Source organism: Homalodisca vitripennis, chromosome 2 (genome assembly GCF_021130785.1).
Source record: "Homalodisca vitripennis isolate AUS2020 chromosome 2, UT_GWSS_2.1, whole genome shotgun sequence".
In the NCBI taxonomy this organism is placed as follows: Eukaryota; Metazoa; Arthropoda; class Insecta; order Hemiptera; family Cicadellidae; genus Homalodisca; species Homalodisca vitripennis.
This window is the reverse complement of record NC_060208.1, coordinates 45,801,056-45,825,301: the sequence shown is the minus strand read 5'-3', so window position 1 is coordinate 45,825,301 and position 24,246 is coordinate 45,801,056. Positions and strand designations below refer to the sequence as shown.

Below are 24,246 nucleotides of genomic sequence, written 5' to 3'. Positions count from 1 at the left end.
AAAGGCTTAGCTAATGTTGTGTGAAAGTTTGACTTTGTGTTTAAATTTTCTAGTAACAATATTTTCTGTACTGTTTTATGACAAAATGCATTCTACGACAGTTAATGAACACATAGGAAATATTTCAATCAAGTATGAGATGTAAAATTTATCACGACTATTCAACTAATCTGCAACAAAAACTAGACCTGTGGGGTGGGTTACTTACAGGTTCAGATTTATTCCCAATTAGAGCCAACCTCTGCTTGCCTTTAACGATTTTCCGCTCCACTTCATTCAGCATGCCTTGTGAGAACCGTATGAATTCATCCTCGTACGCCTGTTTCTTGTAAGATGTTGACTTCTCAAAAAGAGCCTTCACTTCGTCGTCATGAACCTTGGAACAGACTCCCAGGTCGGCACGGGTGTTCACGAACAGGTCGTGAGGGCAGAACTTAACCATGTAGAATTTGCAGTACTGGAAACAAAATAACATATATGACTATGAGCCTTGGGTGAAAAGTACAATTAATTCTCGATTACCCAAACCATGTTTATTACAACATGCATAGGCAGGCTTACACTCAAACTTTCAGGCGAAATAAATGCTTTTAGTAAAAATACTTTAATTTTATAACTTTCCATTAAAACTCTTACAAACAAAATTTCTGACTGGTGTCCAACAGCAAATACTGAACTATAGGTAGACTGTTTACAAAAAGACCCTGGGTGATTTGAGTTCACGCAGGGTGAGGTAAATACCCCTCCAACGCTGTGATGCCGCCCTCTCCCAGTATCCCCACCACTGCTCGGCATTCACTGATGTAATATTAAGTTACCAGATACGTTACTAAATATCTTAAATGTTAATACTTATAATCTACTTATAAAATTGGTTGATTGATATGCCTTTGAATGATCATAAGTAAAGTTATTCCCTTACAAATGTTTTAAATCATTTACTAAAAATTAAACAGACACATTGCTGGTTTGAAAATAATTTATTTTTATAAATAACAAGATATTTTATATCCAACCAGTTAACTTCCACCACTTTTCATAACACCCAGACTCCCTATTCCCCCTGTTGAGTTATACGATTGCGGTTTTATTCCTAATAGGTTAGCAGTGAACAAAAGGAACGACTGAACAATTTTGGGGACCTAGTTTAACTTAAAGCACAAATTTTATAGTTTTAGTTAGTTTCATATGATGTTAAGCTATTTTTCATGGATAAGGGTTTTAAAATGAACTTAATTAGCCTGTAATATTGTAAATTTTAATGATCATTGAAAATAATATATGATTTGAGAAAAATATCAAATTTATTCAGTTGGCAGGAAAAAGTGAACGAAACATTTGAGGTAAACGGGTTTTTTGAAACACTCTGATCTGGATCACTCTTTCACTTGACTGACTCATTCAAATTGAATGGGTCAAGACTGCACGACATATCTCTATTGGCAACTGTGACTTGCGGTTAACCTCACAACAAAATGCAAGCTCCCTGAATATGTCTGTTCAATGAATATTTTACACTTAGACAGCAACACTTGCATATTCCTACACAAAAATATACTATAGTTATAGAGCAGGTAAAGTAGCTGCAGTGTAAACAAAACTGTGCGAGCGAGACATGATCCATATAGCTGATAAACAGATACAAGAAGGTGCTGGTCCGACTCCCCAGCACAACCTCCTGCCAGAGGGGGGCCCCTCCTGTGCGGTACTGCTCAGAAATTTGCTTCTGCCCAGGTTTCTTTGTGAGCGGTTTATCTATAGTATGAATGGAAATTTCATTTAAAAAGTAATTCAGGGCCTATTTACAAATTACTTTCAGTTAAAATAATGTTGTCATAGTAAATTAAAGAATGGAAAAATCAACTTTACTCATAAAATACAACAAAATCTTAATTATATCTTTATAAAAAATATTAATATTTCTCAATACAAAAAGAGTATGAGGTTTATTTTAAGATCTCATAATGTAACAGTGTTAGATTTAAGTCAGGGTTAAATACTGACATGAAGATTTAAATAAGTACTAAACAACCTAAAGATAGGTTTCATTACACAGAAGTAAACTATAAAAATTCAGCTTTAGTGTTGAACAGTATCTTTATGTAAACAACAAATAAAGGAACCTCTGATAATAAATGTAGACTATTACAAGGGACACGAGTAATACAAGTTAAATAGGTATCATCCCCAGCTTCATTTTGTGATGTAATACTATATGTACTGTGATATCCATGAATGCCATGGTCTGGGACTATTAGTTTTCGAGGTAAAGAATGTTTTATCTTGTGATGAAAAGGTATTTGAATCACCTGTAGACAGTGGTGAATTTATCATCATAACATGGTCCGGTGATTCATGTATATCAGGAGTTGCTTCAACAGTTTTTTCTATAACTGATTGGATCAAATTTTCATGTGACTCAGGTTCTGGTGCTGGAGCTAGATCTCTGATTGATACTGCTTTCTCCCATCCATCTGACAATCTGACTTGTACATAGCCAGGGTTTGCTTGAATTCTTTCACAAAAAGGTACAATTTGCAAGTTGGGTTGTGATTCTGAATGAGGATAGGACCAGGTATGGAAAGCCACGTTGCAACTGCATTATCATGGTGAGATCCCCTGGGATGCTTGAACATCAATTCATGTTGGAGTGGTATTTGTAGATATATATCTACAAATAACATTCCAACATGAATTGATGTTCAAGCATCCTAGGGGATGTAATTGAGTGGAAGACTTCTGACAGAACTGATTCTCAGTGTTTGGTTGGCAAATCTAGGCTACTCAGGGCAAATGCGACGTTCTTACCAAATTATAACATTGTACTTTTCAACTTATTCATTGTCTCTGAGATTGTACAATGAAGAATAGCATGATGGTATCTCATGTGTTTCAAGAAATGATTTCAGTTCTTGTGACATCAGTGCCAATTCACGGTCTGAATGGATCAAAGAAGGCGTTCAAAAAAGACAAGTTCACTTAGTCTTTTGATGGTTGTTGATGATGATGATGTGTCTCGGCATGGAAATGCAAATGGATAGCGTGAATACTCATCAACAATATCAGATTTCCCCTGCACCTGCAAAACCTTGGTTTCAACTCTACACATACTCTACAGCAGGATACAACTTGACACAGTTCTTCCAAAGAATAAAGCAAGTTTATGGTTTTGATCCAGTGATAAAATCTTTTAACCCCAGGAAGGCAAAACTTCTTGTGTATTTCTTAAAGATTAGGCCTGCTTTAAATGAAACCACACTATCTTGACATAGTGTCAGCAACTCCGTTTTCTATTTCTGGACTATAGATGATATATTTAAAGTAAGACAATGTTGAATCTTTCCATCCTTTACTTTTCACACCTTTTATTGTTAAACACAAAAGCAACAAACTTATGTAGATTATGAACATTTTAATTTCCTGATTTTTAAATCAAAAGAATCCTAAATCCTGTAATAGGTAAGAATATTATGATCACCATTTAACGTAATGTTAAGTTATAAACAGAAGATTAGACTAGCTAAAATTAAGATAGCTAATTGTTGTGGCTCACAAGCAGCGCTGTCACATAATGACAATTGATATGGTTTAGTATTCATGTTGTTAAAAGTGCATTATCTCCCTCATTTCTTAGCTAGTTTTCTTAAATTTCACATCATTGTATTTATAATTACATTTCTATACTAAAATGGAATAATTGAATTTTTTACCTTACCTTATATTTTTTTATTATTTTATTATTATATTTTTTTACCTTATATTTGCAGAGAATCACCATAATACTTTAATTACACAATAGTGCTATATTTCATACGTAGTACTATAATAGGTCTTCAAAAAGTAAAATACTTTACATTTTCAGATACAATGGGACTAAAACACCAATTTTGAGAAAAGTCTGGTTATATGTATATAAACTTGTGTGATGTTTAGGTATTTTGATGTTGTTGAATTTCATAAGATTGTAATGAATTGGTGTTTTTTACTGGAAAGAAAAAGTGTTTTTGCACAAAAACAACTCAAAAGTAAATAGATGGAAATGTAAGACTATTCCTTGAATATCAGTCTACAGGAAGATCAGCATATAGGCAGAGTACAATAAGAGGACACGGTTTTTTATATCTATTAGCATAACCATTGATACATAACATTCGTATATTGAATAAGAGATTATCAATCAATAGCAATGTATCTACAGTCATAACAATTATTTTTGAAATTAAAATAATTAGTTTAATACTCACAATGACAATCTAATAAATAATAAAGGAACCATTTTGACAAAACAAACAATTAGAACAGGAGAAATTGAAAACACTCATAAATAATAATGAAATAATAACAACATAATACAAATTGAGAATAGAAAATAGAAATATTGTGGATATATTTATGTGCTTTCATCTAAGTAGCAATGATTGACTAAACTGCTTTCAAGAAGTGGTTGAAAGCACAGATGTAATTTGTAAGCAGGTTGGTTGGTATGCTGCTGTTTAAACTTCATTTCACAGCCCTCCACGAGCTTTCGACTATCTGAATATTAGCAGCACCAGTTGTTGGGTCTAAAAAGTTGTCACTACAATTGATGATAAAATGCACAAAACCACATTTACTCCCAAGATATGCCTCACATGTCTCTGACTATGGTTGCCCACATAATAGATTATTCTGTATCACATCTTGAAGACAAGAAAAAAATCTGTCATCTTTCAAAGAAATTTTGGATAGACTTTAATAAGCAGCGTGCACTCATAATTTGGTTGTTTTTATCAAATTATTTGATTATTTTTAATAGAATGCGAAATTTTATATTAGAAGTTATTAAACTTAACATATGATTTCAACTTATTACAACAATAAACAGCAAGAAGTAGCCTAACTAATTTTTTGAGACTAAAAATCTGTTAACATTTTTTTGACGAGATTTGTTTAAGTGGCTTAAACATTTTGGTTTGGCTCCTGATGACCCATGGGGAGAATTCTTAAAAATTCCATTTCACAAAAGCAACTATTCACACTATTAAACCTGGGTAGGTTATAAATATTGTAAGGTTTCTCGTTAGTCTAGGTCATAGTTGTTTTTTTTTTTATAATGTTATTAAAATTGTAATGTAAAATATTCTTGATGTTACAGTAATGAACTATAACGCTTATTGTGTATGATTATTATATAATGTCAATTGAATATAGTGTCGCTTATTAAAGTCTCTGCGCGAGTTTTTTTTCAAGTAAATTTTCATTTAGAATTTTTCAAAGTCACTTATTAAAAAGCTAAATATATTATCTAAAAAGTGTTTGCAGTTGATACAGGTTGTTTTTTTCAAATGAATTACAAAGTACGTATCAGTTAGTTACATACATGTTTATAATTTAGCCTATATTTGTAAATAGACTAGGAATATAAAAAATTGAGTCCACTTATCGTACCCTATCCTCAGGATATTACCAGGCTAATACAACAACATCTTAGCAACAACCAACCAAATGGAACTTGCAAACATTTACAATCTTTAATATGCTAAAATTAAAAACCATATAAGCTATTTGGAAAAATTACAACAGTGGAGTTTTTCCTAGCATCCAAATACAACATGCATAAGACGTTGACAATAACAGGGTGGAAAAGACTCAGTGTTTCCACCTTACTATGACAAATGAAAGAGTAGGCTATGATTTATTGAAGATTTTTGCTTGTACACATATATCTAATGAAATCAGCCTAGAATCAATATGTTTACGATAATTAAAGCTGTTTACTTACTTCAGGGTCTTCCCAATTCAGTTCTTTAGTCTTTTCACTTGGAGCTACATTCCTATTTCGCCCCATCAACTCGTCTAATAACTGTGCAGCTGCAAGAACTGCCATATCTAAGAATAAAGTCAAACACAAAAATGAAATCAGAGAACAGTTAATTCACTCGAAAATAAAACCAGACACAATAATGCTCGATAAACTAATACTACGCCCAATTTCACTCTACGCAAAATGACTATGAATGAATTTTAGATGAGGAAAATAGATACGATACCTGCGTTGCCTGCTAGACGACGCTTGTAACGTTGTGTCTATAACTAAACGGATGCAGGTTCGCCAACAGTCTCCTATTTTTAATTTAAATTAATAAATTTATATTGTTTTTATTAAACTATTATTGTTTTAGACCTTTTGAAACTTGCTAAAGTATATTATAAACACATTTTTATAAAATTATCTGAATGCAAAAATATAAACCCATTTAAAACGATAACTTTGTTTTGTATTGTAGTATTATTAATTTTACTAGCTACTGCAATTTGCATTGGAATGAAACACAAAATATTAAATTTCATGATGTGAAAAGTTGTCGGTGTTAGTTAATATTACAGCCTGTTAAAACATGCTTAAGGTCTACCAAGTAACTAACCTACTAGTTAAAGAACTAAAAATGTTAAAATAAATGCACTTATTTCCAATAACAAAGCAATAAGGTATTCGTGAACGATGTTGTGGTTTTGAACGAGACCAAAAACCTGGCAGCTCCGTGAGTGGTGTCATGCCCCCCCCCCCCCAACCACCATATATAGTATAAAATCCTGCTGGGAGTAATCATAAGTAGTGTGACTAAACATCCCGGAAAACCGGGATTTCCCCGGATTTTTATAATAACATACGTTGTCCCAAAGAGTGTTTTCGGGACAGTCAAAAGTCCTGAAATTGTAACGTCATCGTTACGTGAAACATACATTTGGGGTCATCGATCTTATTCACAGATGACAAATTCTAAGAACCCATTATTCAATTGATTGAGACACAAAATATTTAAAAATGTGTCAAAGTGATACCAATATTTGGCAATTCCTATCGTAATACACGACAAGAAAATGAAAATTGGCTTAAGATTACACTACAAGAGAATGATAGATTAATCCCCAAATACACCAAAAGAATAATTGCAGGTGGCCACCATGCTGAAATATTAACATATTATATTTTAAGAAGAACACAGACCACATTGAAAATACGGAACAACTAAAGTACTAATTATTTGTAGCCTAAATGTATTGTAAAGCTCTTCAATAACACATAAGATTCCAAATCCTTGGTATAATCATCCCAGATGTCCAATTGGATATCTCCTAATGGAAGCGCGGCGCGAATTGTCCGTAGGCATATGCCTACACGTTCCACGGGTAGTACACTGAAAGGTCTATGATTTTATTGGCTAGCCAATGTTTAATTAAACGGTACAGAATTGTCCCAAACAAAATTATTCGTAGAGTGTCAGACTTATCGGTCGAGGAATGCGTGGTCGATCCCGCAACAATGCAGTGGCAGCCCATAGTAGGGAGACTCGTGGTAGCCCTGTGTCCGTGGCAGGGCGCAGGGCGTCCAGGGGCGGTGCGCGTCGATGCAGGCTCTGACAGAGCGGCAGTGATGGTGACTGTTCCAGGGCCGGTCGTAGCCGTAGCTAAAACCCTACAAAATTCCTCTTAATACAATCCACAGGGTTTTTAAATAGTCAGAGAAGAGGGTTCCTGACGAACTTTACATCAACGGAGTCTAACGCCAACTGCCTGTAGAACAATGTCGTACATCCTGACTGTAACTCTCGTATACAAACTTGTGGGGTCCATAGTTCAATTGGGGAAAATACGGGTGGGAACGTTTGTAGCAGTTGGAATTTAATTGCTCTTGCAGTGGAAGATAGGCAAATGCAAGTCCTGAATATCACGGAAATGCAGGGTTGTTGAAGGCGCCCCTCCAGCGTAGCTAAATTACGATCGGTTGATCAGTTACAACGATGACGTTACAAAATTCAGGTTTCAAATAGGTTTTTATATGGATACTTAGAGATTTCGCTCAATTTTATGTCATGACAAAATTAATATATTTGAATTTTTAACCAGCAGTTTGATTTCTTTGACTCGTCTGCTGTTTAACTGTGCTTTTGCACACATATACTCTTGTACTTCACGAAACAGAAAAAGAAACCATAATAATGTATGTTTTTGAGAAGTTTATGATAGTCAAATTAAACCTTTATTCACGTATTACTAAATTAGTAGTACTGTTACACAGTGTTGTAACTGCTTGCAAATAAAGGGATTACTTACTGTAATTGAAATGTATTAATCAATGTATGTTACAAGAGCGAGCGTTTTGATTAAAAATGAGAGCATTGAAAACATTTAATCTTTGTGCTGAATTTATATTATATGGTTATAACAAATATGTTTTATGTTATACTTACTACGAGTTTTATGGTAAGAGTTCTCCATAGGTCATATTTAAGAAATATTGTATTAACCTTACTGTAGGCGAGACACGAGACGATTCCTGACCCAGTACGTTGTGCAGCTGTGTATTGTAGTGGTATCACCTCATTTTGAAGGAACTTACTTCAGTAATGTCGTCTGCAACATTAGAGCACACTATTATAGTTAGAGTCTCCAGAGGGGTGATAAGCGCCCTCAATCTTCCGATATGCAAAGAGGGGCTTGTCTTGTAAGTGTTCTACAGTAGTGCCCAATTACACTCATTATTTAAAAACCCTATTCTATTATTAAAATATTTATTAATAACATAATTATGTCCAAGTCGTTATCTAATTTTCCCTGCTCAGCTTTTGAATACTAATACATATTAGCTAAACTATAACGATGTACCTTTTGGGCTTCCGCTCATTAAAGCTACTTCACTTTTATCGAGAACAAAAATACGGCTATATTACCACCTCCATGAAACATTTTGTTGCCAATTTCAAACAACGTGACAAAAAATAACGATCAAGTGGCATAATAGGTCGGAGTTTAATAACAAATAGGAGTGGCGTAATATTTCCATTCATTCTAAGCTCAGTGTACAGTACAATTTTTAAGTAATATAAGCCACAGACTATGTCTCTATTCAGTTTAACTCGGTACCTAACTGCACCTTAAAAATCCAATGCCTACTACCACAACAGTTTCATTTGAATGTCAGGTTGCCAAATTGAAACAACTTGACAATCAATAACTGGATAAAGTTTACATCGAGGTTACATGGAAATACCAAAGTCCTAGAGATTGATGAAAAAAAAGTTTGGTTGAAGTAAAGATAAAAGTTAAAGTTAAAACACTGAACTGAACTGAAGTATGAGAGTGAAGCACTTTTCTACTTTAATGTGGAGAAAGTCATTTAATGTTCCTAATAAAAGTTTTAAAAAGCCAACATTAAATATGTATGATCATTATTTGATTCTAGATTTTGAATGCACTTGTGAAAAGAATACTAAAATAAAAAATCAGGTACGTAACTTGGTGTATCGGGGAGAATTTAATAAGAGGCCTAGGGCAGGGTAAGATAAGCGGACCCGGTTTTTTATATCGAAGAATTTAATCATCGATACCTAATTTCCGCATCTCGAATCCTAGACTATCAATTGATATAAACGTACATATTATTGTCCTAAATAACAATCATATGTTTTAAATTAAAATATGAGTATATTGGAATATAGGAAAACTCATAAATAATTAAGAAATTGCATAAATAATAAACAAACCAGAACAAGATCATCGAACAGGAAATCTCATAAATAATTATGAGGCACAACTCATGTGGTTTACATCATTATTATGTGTATGTATATATACATATATATATATATATATATATATATATATATATATATATATATATATATATATATATATATATATATATATATATATATATATATATATATATACACTTAATCATATAGTATGTAATATTAAAAATACAATCACATGTATTATTTTAAAGTGTTTACAGCTGTTTATATAGATTAATCAGTATCAATTGGTTATATCAATGGTTATGATTAAGTAATATCGTTTGTCAATTTCGATATAAAAAATGAGGCCACTTATCGTACCCTACCTGAGGCCTACATTCTTAATTCGATTGCTATTATCGAACAATTCTTATTATCCAACTTTGGTGTATTTAAAAATTGGGTAAATCTTAAGATCAGCGACTACCGCTCCGATCGCCATAATTTTTTGCATACTAACACAGGTTAACATAATTTCACCGAAAAAAATAGTACCAAAAATTGTACACAATAAGAGTTAGAATAAATTACTGTTACAAATAGAATCTTGTACATTACAATTTTATATACATAAATGTTACAATAACATTACATAATAACAAACATAACTATGGCCTAGACTTAGATATCAAAGAAACCTTACAATACTTATAACTTGCCTAGCTTTATATCAATAAGTACCTGCTTTTGTGAAATTGAGGAAAGAATTCTCCCCAAATGTTACCATGAGCCAAACCCACATGTAGAAGCTACTTCAACAAATCTGTCACTTGTGAGAAATATCTTGCATATTTTCCTTATATTCATCGCCATTTTCAAATTCTTAAAATATTAATTACTTCTTGTTGTCTATCTACATTAAATTACTATAACTAATAAGTTGAAATCATATGCTAAGTTAAATTAAATTGTAATATCGAATTATCCTTTGGATAAAAACAATCAAATTATTCGATAATAACAATTGAATAACGAGTGTAGGCCGCTTATTAAAGTCTACCCATGTTATCCTTTGAGAGTTGACTGTCACGCATTAAGCGCCGTGCAATGGCATATTCTGTAGAATTATAAGTGTTGGGAAAAAGTTTTACTAAAAATAACTATCCCAACATCGTTCCACATAATTCTAATTTGTAAATAACAAAGAATATGACATGAACCGGTTTCCGCCAAGCCTATTATTATGAATATTATAGAATAAAAAATTGTTTTTTTTAATCCAATATGGGGACAATTTCATTGGTCGGTTTACTTTCTACATTTTTTGTACTTAGTTAAATAAAAGATTCCCAACGATGTTAACATGGACACGCTTGAAAAATAAACAATGCTCCAGCTACAGTATAATAAGCTGCCACAACCACAATCGGATTATGATTATTGATTTTAAATTTCGATACTATCAAATACGACATTTGATCTATAGATATTAATAAATAGTTATTGCCGGCTTCCTTATTTAAACTGGTGTCGTCATTACCAGCTGTTATTTCGTTTATGTAGGGTAAAGCTTAAGGCTAGTGACAACGACAAGAACAATGGCGATGAATATGCACATAATCAAAATGTTTTTATAAACACTGAGCAATGTTCTAAATGGTTACAAGACAATGACCTTGCTCCTTTAAAACCGAATTGGCCCGATTTTTATTGACGAGATGAAAACTAGAATTAAAGATGGAAATCAAATAGTGTTTAGCTGCAAGAAAAGTAAGAACAAACACAAGTTCTTGAGAAGACTTGTTTTAAACATTCTAAATTTGTTATTATGAACATAATGAAAAATCGTGTACTATTTTAGTTGAAATCAAACAAACTATTACTGTTTTTTATATTATGAATACACTTTTATATGAATATAAATATAATATATACTTTTATATGAATTTTTTATTATGAATATACTTTTGACGTCATCACTTGCTTCACTATAATATGATTTTAAAAGCCTAAAACTTAATTCAGTTCAGCATTATCACTCAAAATTAGTTCTAAGTAAAATCGTTTTTGGAAATAAATTCAAAATTAAAATCATGTGTTTTGTAATTGACTAATGGTGGCAAAAACAGTGACGTCTTTGTTTCACAAGTAGTCACGTTTATTCTTGAAAATACATAAAGGAAGTAAATGTTATATTTTGTTGTAATTATATAAATTATATATTATATTATAATTTGTAAATTATTTTAACATTTATACATTAATTTCTAAGATTGAAAACTAGCAAAACCATATTGTTCGATGAAATATCTATTGCGTTATTTGTTCCAACATTTTTGCTTTCAGTCTTTTGGATGGTCATGAATATGGATAATTCGAATCATTATCCGATTGTGTTGGTGGCCGCTTATTATAATGCAGCCCAATGCTCCTACAAACTTCAATTATTTGGCATGTGTTAGCCCAATCAGTATAATATTAAGTAGTAAGTGTTAGTAATAATACAAACTCAGTATAAACCATGATTGTATCTTATTATGAAATATTAAATAGTACATGGTAATCGTCACCAGACAACAATTAAACACTAATACCAATCTACTTTATCTCTACAAAAATGTTAATAGTTTAATTTTTATTTTAGTGCCTGTTTTGTAAATAATTATCTTGTTTCAGGAAATAATAGAGTTTCCCTGTGTATGGGTTGATTCAAATTTAAATATATTATCAACATTTCATCGTTATGTGAAGCCTCTCCATAATCCTACGCTTACTTCTTTTTGCACAGAGTTGACAGGTATTACGCAGGTAAAGTATAATTTAAACGTTTATTTTGGATCTATATTTGATATTAGAAAAATAGTTCCAAAAAAGTGAAACTTGAGAGTTATTTTAATTTTCCATTGAAACATGGTGCCTTTGTTTCTTAAATTAAGCCTAAAAGCTATTAAATATTTCTTTTATTTTCTGATATAATATGATGGATTTTCTAAAGTGTACATTTGTTTAAAAGTTGTTTAATTTTACTTCTTTATTTGTAATCAGTATTCATGGATGTATTACTTGTTGCAAGCACAGGCATGTCTAGGATGATCATAAAAGGGGCAGGTTAACATGGTAGGATCTGAAAATATTCCGTACAACCCAGTCAAGCTGCGGTCGAAGGGGGGTGTTTCCCAGTAAATGTTTAATAGTTATTATTCAAAGTTGCAAATTTAACGGCTTTCTAAGTATATTATGTGTATGTTATGCTTTACAAAATTGGCTAAACTCTATTGAAAATGGAATTTTTTGGAGACCACCCGATAACAATAATAGTAAACAAAGTGTAATACGCTATTTCAAAGGGATTTGTAGAGATTCTATAAAATGGTATGTTATTAACTTCACATTATAGGATTATCTTTATGTTAAAATAATGAATCGTGAACTAAAACCCTTTTTGAAAATTATTTTATTTCAGACACACGTGTTTTGGTATAAACCATCATCAGTGTGAACATTAACCTCTAACTAAATAATAAACAAACAACTAAATATACACATGTGGACCATTTAAACAGATGTTAAATTTATATGACACAGTTGTAATTTTGATTAGTATTCTGTGTTTAATATTTGTTCAAAGATAGGATTTGTCTTATCTTTTAGATTGATATTTAATATGTTTGGAGGATCTTTGTTATAATTTAGATAAATATGTAATTTTTCTTTCGTGTTTTATTTTTCTTCTTACCTTTTGATATCCAAAATTTCTGTTCTTTTCAATATTTTTAAAAAGTTAGTTATGTCCAGTTTCAAATAAAAAAAACTATGCCTGTTAATAATAAATCATTAAATTTTGTAAAATATACAATATTAACTACAGAGAATATTATAAATATATATTATTCACATACTACGGACATATTGGTTATAAATTATTTCATTCTGGCTTCAAATTCGAACACACCCATTGACTCATTCAAAGCATTTAAATACCACTCGAATTTGCTGCAGATATCTTATAACTTGTGACTAATGCCAGTCAGTGCCTGTAATATATTTAACATATTTTTAAACTTGCTTAAAGAGTACCCTTGTATTGATGTTAACTCTTAGTCAAAATGTCACGATTTGCATACATTTGTTCACATATTGCTCGTTTTCTGCTCTGGACTGACCATATGACTGAACATTTTAGTATATTTTGCGTTTATAATGTTTTTTTCTCATAAGTCTACAAATATTATACTATTACATATACTATATAATCAATACTATAAATCAATATAGATATTCTTTCTTTACAAATAAAACACAAATCAGCGTTGTTTTCAACTATAAAGTAGTCTACACATCGCTTATCATTAAACACATGGCAGTCACTATCAACGTTTCTATTTTTGTACACAAACTAACAACAAACGACATTTGAGGTTAAATGTAAGAAAGGGCCATATGGCCCTAATTTTGTCTCTGTTCATAAAGAAATTATGGCTAATTATTAATAAATTATGACATAACTGAATAAGTGTTAAAAACCACATGCTGGAAATTGCAGAAGCAGCATTTAGCTGCTATCAGCAACAGCGCATATCTCACTTCCCGTACTGAAATCCAACATCTGCTATTAACGGAAATTAATTTTGTTGACTGGCCATGGGACGGTTGAAACAAGGATACTACTGTTTAAAGGTTCAAAATTGATTTAAAATAATTGTTATATAATATAAATTAGATTGCCCTTGAAAAATTTAATTCAGAATGTAAAAGATGAATTTTGCCAAAACTCAATATTGTGGATGTCAGGTAAATAACTAACCTAATACATAATTACAAACTAGGTTAAAATAAACAAATCATACCAAAGCGTTGTGGCACGCCTAATTAAGTGCATGTTTTAGAGTTAGTGAATTTGACACACAACATGGTAGTTGTGATTCCTGACTTAGGCGTGCCACAACGCTTTGGTATGATTTGTTTATTTTAATAATTATGTAATAATAATTATTAATGTTAATAATTTTATTTTACTGTAATCATGTATAATTTCATCTGTAAATTAATTAACTCAATAAAAATATATAAATAAAAAATCCATCAGAACACTTTTTTTATTCCATATAAAATCTTAACTACAAAGTAGTGTCTTAGTATATCACAGCTTAAGCCGGATGGTTTATCACAGGCTACCTATTCAGTGAGATCTTATCAAGAAGATCCAAACTATGTACTGGTAATCAATTACTGTTAATTTGAATTGAGTTTGATTTTCTTAAATTTTGCAGGATATGGTGGAAAAAGAAGATACGTTTGACATTGTGTTATTGTCTTTTATCGAATGGTATGAAAATGTTCAAAAGAATTTCAATGAAGAAAGTAAAAAGATTTTCGTTACCTGTGGTAACTGGGACTTGAAGATAATGTTACCAGACCAGTGCAAACTATCTGGTATTCCAGTACCAGGATTCATGATGCAGTGGCTGAATTTAAAAAATGTAAGTTACAAATCAATTTCAATTACTTTACGGTTTAACACACTTAATTTAAAGTAGTTAACTCAACTTGTGTTTTAGCACCATGTCAGCCTCTGTATCAAATTTGATAAATTTATTTTGATGCAGTTTGAGCATCAAAATGGTCAAACCATTGCCACTATCTTGGTTGTAAGCCAACTGTTCTTATGTTGTGATTATGCAGGCTATTTCCTTTTATTTTGTCACAAGAGAAAATGAATTTACAAGGGAACTATGTGTCTCACCAGTGCCATGTCCCGAGTAGATATAAACTAGGAGAATTATATTGTTATAGTAAGCAATTAGTAAGAAATGTATTGTATATCTCATTCTCTTCTTAATAATTTTATTTCTTCTACTAGATAACCAACTTACAGTCTTGTTTAATAAAGCAATAATAAAATCTACAACACAAGGTGTATAATATCTTAAGACTTTCTTATTACTTTCCTAGTTTCCTGATTATTAATTAACAAGAAACTTAAAACTTCACTTCAGATTGGAATAAACTCAGTATATAATTTGATAATACAAAAATAGTGTTTAATCTGACTTTTATGTTCAATTGAGTTACCATAAAGAAACAAAGCTTCCTAGACTAAATTAAAAATAAATAAATAATCAGCAATACTATATAAAATCATGTATATTTTTATTTATGAACATATTAACAATTATATACTGAACTCCAAGATGTTTAGTTTATTTTCCATAGAAACAAATTGAATGTGTAAGTTACTAGCTGATTACATCATTTTATAGGAGACTAGCAGTTGCCCGCGGCTTCGCACGTATTTTCCCGTTGAAAACAGTACACTATATTCACTTATTCTTTTTCTATCACATTCTAAACATTGCTGAGATAATTGATAGTTGTTCCTTCATGAGCCTCATGGGCGTATTATGAAGGTATGTACCATATTCCTGCCTCTATCTTTCGTGGTTTTTGCTAGGTGTTGATAAGTTATTCAGAACAATTAATGTATATGGATGAATCTCGGTAAACTAGGTTATAAAGAATCAAATTTGGTCTGTTAAATTAATTTTTTGTTTAAGATATTTCCAGTATTATTTAGGAGTGTGCCTTCAAGAAAATGTATCAAAGAAACCCAATTTCGATCATAAAGTGTCTTCTTTTGGCTCTTTTCATTTACCTTCGATGTAACCAAATTCGATTACCTTATGTGCAAACATTCACAGATTTGTACAATGAGGTTGTTTTCATAATAGCGTTTAATAGTATTTTCATTGCATTAGATAGTTTATTGATCATTGGTGCAATCTGAATTTAAAATTAGGCAATGACGTCTTCTATGCAACCTGCATTACACTACTGATTAAGCACATTACAATAAAAATTTTCTAAATTTTAAATGTAAACAAATTGTTCTGCCTCTTTGATGAACTTCAGCTGAAAGTATCAACAGCTGTTAAGTATCAGTTCGCTTTGTATTACGTGTCGTAGCGCAGTCTGTCAGATCCAATATAAAACACTCCAACATCAACAACAATTTATAATTAAAAAATTAATTAAATAAACTATTTAAATTGGACCAAAGTGTGAATCTAAACCATTCTCGAATTCCACTGAAAACACAAAACATTTCATCAAAATCGGTCCAATAGTTTCTAAGTCTATAAAGGACATACACACAAACATTCATTTATATATATATATATATATAGATATAGGAAATAAGTAACTGACTACTAATCGGTTAATTTTGACTAAATAGAGTATATGTAGAAGATAATTATAACTATCCAAATGTTTACACTCCTGAATTACATTGTACTATACTACTTGGACTATTGCGGTGAAGCCCCTTTGTTTGTGATCTGCATTATTTGAAGAATTCCCAATAGTATGACCTTTTCTCCATCATCCAGTATCATCAGGTGGATTCCTTGGCCACACCTTTGCACCAGAACCAACATATTATATATGGTGTTTGAATAAAACTCATGAATATTCAAATACTGGTGGCTGCTATAGAAGGTGAGGGAAGTACCAGTAATATGATAATGTTTTGTAGGATCATGCACATGTAGGTTGAAGATTATTTGATGACTAACAAAAGTGCATGATCAGAAGATTTGTAAGCATAATATAAGATAGTGATATATATTTAGGGAATGTCTTACACATTCAAATTACTTATCACTAAAGCTAATTTAGTTCATAAAAACATCAACATTACAATGTAAAAGCTAAGTAAATACAGTTTCAAATTCTGATCAATTAAACATTTTGTTCTTATTCACTTATGTTCTTATTCATTATGTACAAAACTAAGCCGTTATTTTGCTTTCAAGGTTTTTATGGAGTCAACCGGTTACTATCCAAAGTCATTGAATGATATGTGTCAACAATTAGGATTGGGCTTCATTGGAAGAGCACACAGTGGTATAGGTGAGTACTTAAGCAGGCCATATAAGCAATGAGAAACTTTGTATGATCCTTTTGGGAATTGCAATTGCTTATTCTGGGATCACTTGCGTATTAGAAAAAACTAACTAATCTTACATATGTTGTAATAATAACTGTAAAAATCAAGATACACCATGCTAGTCTCTTCTTTGTTTTTGTGGGAAATTTCTGTTTGGTACAAAGAAATGGCAGTGGTGGGAGGTCCCAGGAGTTGATGATAGGATGTCAAAGTGATGGGTGTGCACCTGTTAGTTGGAATCTAAAGCGTGAGTAGGTGCGTGAATATTGCTGTTATATTGTTTCTAACGGTGGGAGTGTTTGTATATTCATTTTAGTTGTCAAGATTTCATGATTTTGAGTGTTTACTATTGTCATGGGTGCGTAGTTTCCTTTTTTAACTATGGAACATGAGATTGATTTTTGTATTCTTGCGTGGCTGGAACTGGGAAATTGCATAAGTGAAGTAGACAGTGAACTGACACCAGAAATTTTATTGGATACTGATTCTGAGCCAACATATCAACACGTAGACACTAAATCCTAGCAGTCTGGTGAAAAATCAGCCCAAGAATTGCAGCCAATGGATGAATCAGATGAAGAAGTTCAGCTTACAGACCAATCATCTGCTGTACAAGGGAATTCACCACTTGAAAGAAATCGAGATTGAGATGCTGTTGATAGCTTTATTGAGCACTATGTACTGTACATAAACCAGTATCAAGATGCAATAGGACAGCTAGAGAAAATATATTCACTCAGCCCATTGACCTAAGCGTATAGTTAACACTATGGTGCTATTGCATGGAGTAAATATAGCAGCCAAATATTTAACTATAACGTAATATTTTGCAGAAGTTTTTATTTCCCAGACGATGTAATTGATAACATAGTCCACTACACAAACCAACACCTTGCGGTTATAAGCCGAATCATTTAGCAGTATAAGATTTGTCCTTCAAATACATTATGGAATTGAAAGCGTTCTTTAGTATTCTCTACATGCAAAAGCTATCATATCAATTTAGATTAATTGTGGAAAGATGATGGCATCACACCAGATTTTTTTTCTGCTGTAATCTCTTAATGGCATTTCCAAATGTTGGTTCAAGCTATAAGTTTCGACAACAAAACCGCAAGAATAGTTTGGAAAACAGTAGAAAACCTTGCTCCAATAAGATAAATATTTGATACATTTGTCAAAAAATATATTGATGTTTACACTATTAGTGACTATGAAACAATAGATGATATGCTGGAGGCTTTTCGAGGTGGTTTTAAGATTACGGTTTTTGTCAAATATAGCATCAAGTATATGCACTTTGTGAAGCCAGAACATTTTACCTTTCAAAGTTAGAGGTTTATTTAGCAAAGCTGCTTAATGGACAGTTTTATTAAATGATGCAGACAGTGTTGTAATGCGTCTTATAGGACCAATTGATAAAACATGCTGCAATATCACCTAGGATAATTTGTTACCAATATACCAGTAGCCAACCACAAGGTGACCATAGTCAGCACAGTATTCAAAAACAAGGTGGATGGAGGGTATACTCAAAAATAAATACTTGTTAGCAACTTGTATTTGAAGTTGATAAATAAATACTCGTGATTTAGGTGGGAACAGACATTCGGGTCTAACTAAACTAGTCTGCGCTTTCATTTCGTATTAATCACTTACAGAGTGTTGAGCATTCATTATAGAGAATATTGAAGACGTTGTGTGTGGATGTGGCAGTAAAGCTGTATTAGTTGCATTGCTGAAAGAAGCCATGGCAAAACCTGGCACAAGGTTTTACAAAATACAAGGCTTTGACAATTATCTTGAAAAACAATATTCCTTCAAGTAGTGCTCTGAATATTTATCAAAGTTTTATTCTTTCAGTTAACATATTCATCTCCATGCTGAGATGGCTTTTGAATGTGTATATGGGAGTAATCTGTTGAGCCAATTACAGTTGGGATCCAGAATTCGGAGCTTCAGTCACCCTTGGCCCTGTCCATTTCCTTCATAGTGGATGGAGATTTTATCCAATGATGAGCTTTCTGTACTATAGTGTCTATAGTTTTACATATAGTACTTCTCAACCCCAGCATTGATAGCAGTACCACTTTGAAATTCCGAGCCACTCACATATCTCAAGAACTTTTACATTTTCTTCCTTCAGGATAAAGCTCCTTGACTTTCTCTGTTTTCTTCCAAAAAATAATTTACAATGTAAACTTAAATTTTAATTTCAAAATTTTATAGTCTCATAGATTAATTTAGAGTTATATTTTCTCAACTTCCATTGAGCTTAGCTTCTCTTAAATACATAAACCCAGTGTTAACTTCTGTAAACACAAGTAATCAGTGGCAAGTGTAGCATCATGCCTACCTTACAAATGTACAAGTATTTACTAGCTATGTGGTATTCAAACTAATTTTGCCAGTTTTCAGGGCTTATACTCACTTCACAAGTGTTTAGTTACAATTACAAGTAAATACTTTTATTCACCTCAACTCAAGTATTTACTTCAAATAACACAAAATAATACAAATAAATGCTTGTACCTGTTTTTATTCACTCAGCCCATTGACCTAAGCGTATAGTTAACACTATGGTGCTATTGCACTCCATTGTTTTGTTGTTTTTATGTTACAACATAACAAGGTGATAACATATTCTAGTACAAATGTTATTTATTAAAGCACATTTTCAAACAGAAAAAACTATATATTTCTTAATAGTTATTTTCTAGCAAAAACACTTTTTAGTACGGTAACAAAGTTAAAATTCTTGCAAAAAAAATCACAGACCCATCACTCAGTGAATAAAACTGGAACGTTGATGCTTGCGTGGAGTCAGCAGCTTTTACTACTACCATGACAGCAGCATTCACTTTATTGATATGTGCCGGGGTGATTCAAAAAGAGCGCCGGTTTTGAAAAGACCGGTACATTTTATTTTATCAGTTGGCAACAATGTTTGACTTTGATTCTATTTCTGACTACATTCCGATTGTTGACGCAGCTGATATTTCTCTCATTAGTGCATTCTGTGTCTAACCATGGAGAAGTTTACTTGTGCACAACGAGTGTTAATAGTGAAAACGTTTTATCAGAGTGGAGAGAGTTATGCGGCTACTGTTAGGTGACTTCGCGGTACTCTAGGACGTAATGAAGCACCGAATGAATCAACAGTTCGCAGACTCATGAAAAAGTTTCAAGAAACAGGTTCAACAGTTGATCTCAAAAGTTCTGGACGTCGTCGTTGTGCCCAAACTGAACAGAACATTGAGGTGATTCGTGACAGTGTGGCTGTAAGATGTTCTTCTGTACGGAGAATTCTTCGGTACGATCTCAAATATCACCCCTGTAAAATTCAGCTGACGCAACAATTGAAAGTGGCAGATTACCAGAAGAGACGACAGTTTGTTGATTGGGTATTGAGAAATTCGCAGGAGGAAGAAAACTTCGCAATGAATATCATATGTTCAGTGATGAAGCGCACTTCCAATTGAATGGATTTGTTAATAAACAGAACTGGCGTATCTGTGGTTCAGAAAACCCTCGCATGATTAACGAAAGGGAAATGTATCCACAACGAGTGACAGTTTGGTGCAGCTTTTGGTTAGGCGGCGTCATCGGCCCTTATTTTTTTGAAGATCAGGAAGGGCAAGCTGTGACAGTGAATGGAGACCGATACCGTACGATGATTAGGGAGTTTTTGTGACCTCATTTGGATAACATAGACATTGACCAGTTGTGATTTCAGCAGGATGGTGCCACCTGCCACGCTGCCCGTGAAACAATTGTGTTGCTCCGTGACCGCTTTCAGGATCACGCCATTTCTCGTAGTTCCGACCATCAATGGCCACCAAGGTCGTGTGACTTAACACCTTGTGACTTTCATCTTTGGGGTTATCTAAAGCCATTAGTTTATGTCAATAAACCCCGAACCATCAATGAGTTGAAGGAGGAAATTCAACGGGTTGTCGGCCAAATTGAAGTGGAAACTTGTTGTGTAGTCAGTGCTGATTTCATGGACAGCCTGGAGTTGTTGCGTGCCAGCGTAGCAGGTGTTAAGATTTCCATGACACCTCATGGGACACAACCATGTCTCCCTAATATAGATGTGAGATAGTTAATTGCATAAACCATTAATGGGTAAGATAGCTGTATAACATTGTACATTTGTTTCTAGACATTTTCACACCTTGTGCCTCTTTTTTGTTTTTTTTTTTTTCAAGATCTTCCAAAGACACCGCCATCGCTAAACTCCACCGCCCATTTAACGGCAGATATACGATGTCGGTAGTGTGGGATTCCTACCCACTAAAAAAACATTCCTCTCCTCTCTCCCCGTAGATGGTACGGAGAGGACTGAATTGGAACCGCGTTAGCATTACTTCAATCCAATCCTGGCTACTGGTCCCTTTCTGCAATTTTGTCTTTTAGAAGCTGCTGCGCGTAGGCTGAAACGTCTGACCAGTTTTCCTCTTTTGCAATCATATAGGTCACCAGGCTTGAGGGGGACAGCCTGGCGCCTATGATCTCTTCGATGCTGCTCCTATAGTCCTTCCACCGAACACACTCGAAGAACGTGTGTTCGGCATCGTCGATCTTGTCTGGGCAGTATTTACACGTTTGCGTAGTGCACAAACCCATCTTAAAAAGTGCGTGCGTGCGTGTGTGTGTGATTATATATAAATATTATATAATTTACGAAACATTCATTCTAGACCGAAATTAAACTATGAAGATCATTCAAGAAGTAATGTTTTTCAATTATTGTCAATATTCACAAGTATTCTACACAGCAGTTGATTGGAAACTTGATTTTTTTTGGGTATTTTTTTACTATTACTTTTTGGTTTATTATTAATTGATTTAAGTTCTATTTGTTTGTTTGATTAGTGTTGTTCTTAATAAAGGGTCTTGGGAACCCAAAAATTAAACCTGTACACTGATTTGTCTGTTTTTTTTCCCATTTACACCTGATTGTGAGTGTGCATTTGTGCACGCATGCTGTGTATATATATAAAATATATATACTGGAAGTGATTTTGGACTCTGGAGATTGTGTTTGGTGAAGTTATATATAGCTTTCTATTATTTGATAAAAAAAAACTCACAATTATCCAATAATTTTATTTTTTCACACGAGACCTTTCAACATCAATGATGCCATCCATCGTCAGGTGTAAATCAACAATTTGAAATAGTATAAAAATTATATTTAATTGTTTGGTAAGTGCTGCTATGAGAGCAATTGAGCAATTTTAATAAGCTGATTTTATATCCAAAATCTAAGTACAGTAATACAGTTGAAGCCATTTAACCCCAAGCAACATCTACAGTAATCTAAACTATCCAGAACTCTCTTTTGTATGTTCAGGGAGAAAGTTTATACTTTAGTACAATTTACATTGAGTTATAAGGATGATTGTTAATAAAATTATTAATAAAAATACAATTTGTAGAAGATTAATGTTTACATTAAGAGGAAAAATTGTTGGTTTCTTTATATAAAAGAATATATGTTTACTTTTTCTTTTTGTTTCAGATGATTGTAGAAATAACTTAGAAATAATGAGAGCCCTAAGATTGAAATCTTCTATGCCAAATACGAAATCTTTATGAACTGAATTACTACTTATACAAAGAGGAAGGCAAAATATCATTACATCAAGACACTACAACTCTGCTTAGGTTAAGTACGATTTTATACAAATTGATATTTAATTCGAATTGTTTGCTTCTTCAAATACATCATGAATTTAAATACCAATAAAATAATTTAATAGATGTTGTAACCTCAAAATTTGGTTTTTTACATTTATGTGAAATTTAAATATAACAGTTGAAGAACATTATTGTTTACAATTTGTATCCCCTAGATTGGCACAAAGTCTCCTGTATCTCCATTGTTCTTCTTATCTTCCCTCTTCAAGTACCCTCTTCCCCCATGTCTTTCTTCATCCCTTCAACTAACTGTCTCTCTGTCTTGCTCTTCGTCTTATTTATGCTCTTTTATTTTTCAATCATGTATATTAAAACTGATCCAGACTTTCCTTAAGATATGCAAACCATGAGTGTTTAGGAGGAAGCATATACTGAGGGATGTGTATGAGTAGATATAGGTTATGTACATACATCAGGGAGGGCTTAAAATTTAAACCACTACTTTTTTAACTTCTTAGTTCTGTTTTCCCCGAATTCATTTTGATTGAAATGAGCTTATCTGGATTGGATGTTTTTGTTTGGAGAGAACTCTTGCTATCTCAGCTGGCAGATTGAAAATATTCTCTTGCAGCTAATACATAGTTTCTGTCATGCATTCATGGTGACTTCAATTTTGTTTTACTGAAAAAAAATTTAGACTATAACTATCGGTAAGAGACTTTCATGTAACCAGGACAATTCTGGCACTGGAACCACACATCATACACACAAGCAATATTCTCAACCTACTTCACTTTAACAGTCTTTACAGGAGAACAAGGTGCTTTCACAATTAAATACAGACTAATATCTCCAACTTAGCAATACGGTTAAGCAACTTCTTTATAATTTCAGGCTGAAATATATTCTATAGTGTTTTAAGAAAAAATAACAGTAATGTCAAAGGCATTTTAGATAAGTAACATATTTCACAATTAGTTCATATACCACTTATGAATTTAAAAAAATAATTACTTCTTAAAATCAAAGTGTCAAGCAATTGACCAAGTAAATGACTAACTCTATTCATCTTCAAAACTGTAATTTTAACAGTCATGATTACTGTGATTCTATTTTTATACCATTGATACAGAGAGACACTTTGAAAGTTATTTG

The 24,246-nt window shown here is 32.5% G+C and overlaps 2 protein-coding genes across 5 annotated transcripts in view; one reads left to right on the top strand and one right to left on the bottom strand.

Annotated features, from left to right (window-relative positions):
- Nucleotides 1-6,161, bottom strand: part of LOC124356178 (luc7-like protein 3) — a 55,056-nt gene extending 48,895 nt beyond the window's left edge. For 2 of the 3 annotated variants that reach the window (XM_046807356.1, XM_046807355.1), the window contains exons 1-2: nt 5,762-6,019; nt 209-457 (exon numbers count right to left, since the gene is read on the bottom strand). In XM_046807356.1, coding sequence (XP_046663312.1) covers nt 209-457; nt 5,762-5,866 — 354 coding nt within the window. In that variant the 5' untranslated portion in view covers nt 5,867-6,019. The other variant, XM_046807354.1, reaches the window with a different exon arrangement.
- Nucleotides 6,162-9,067: 2,906 nt separating this feature from the next.
- LOC124356177 (ERI1 exoribonuclease 3-like) lies at nt 9,068-23,279 on the top strand. Of its 2 annotated transcripts, none has more exons than XM_046807352.1 (5): nt 9,068-9,267; nt 12,174-12,305; nt 14,768-14,977; nt 17,312-17,408; nt 22,973-23,279. In XM_046807352.1, exons 1-5 carry the CDS (start codon nt 9,115-9,117, stop codon nt 23,047-23,049), a joined length of 669 nt encoding a protein of 222 aa, XP_046663308.1. In that variant the 5' UTR covers nt 9,068-9,114; the 3' UTR covers nt 23,050-23,279. The 2 variants fall into 2 exon arrangements, with proteins under 2 accessions (XP_046663308.1, XP_046663309.1); XM_046807353.1 differs by lacking the exon at nt 9,068-9,267 and adding an exon at nt 9,506-9,601.
- Nucleotides 23,280-24,246: the final 967 nt, after the last annotated feature.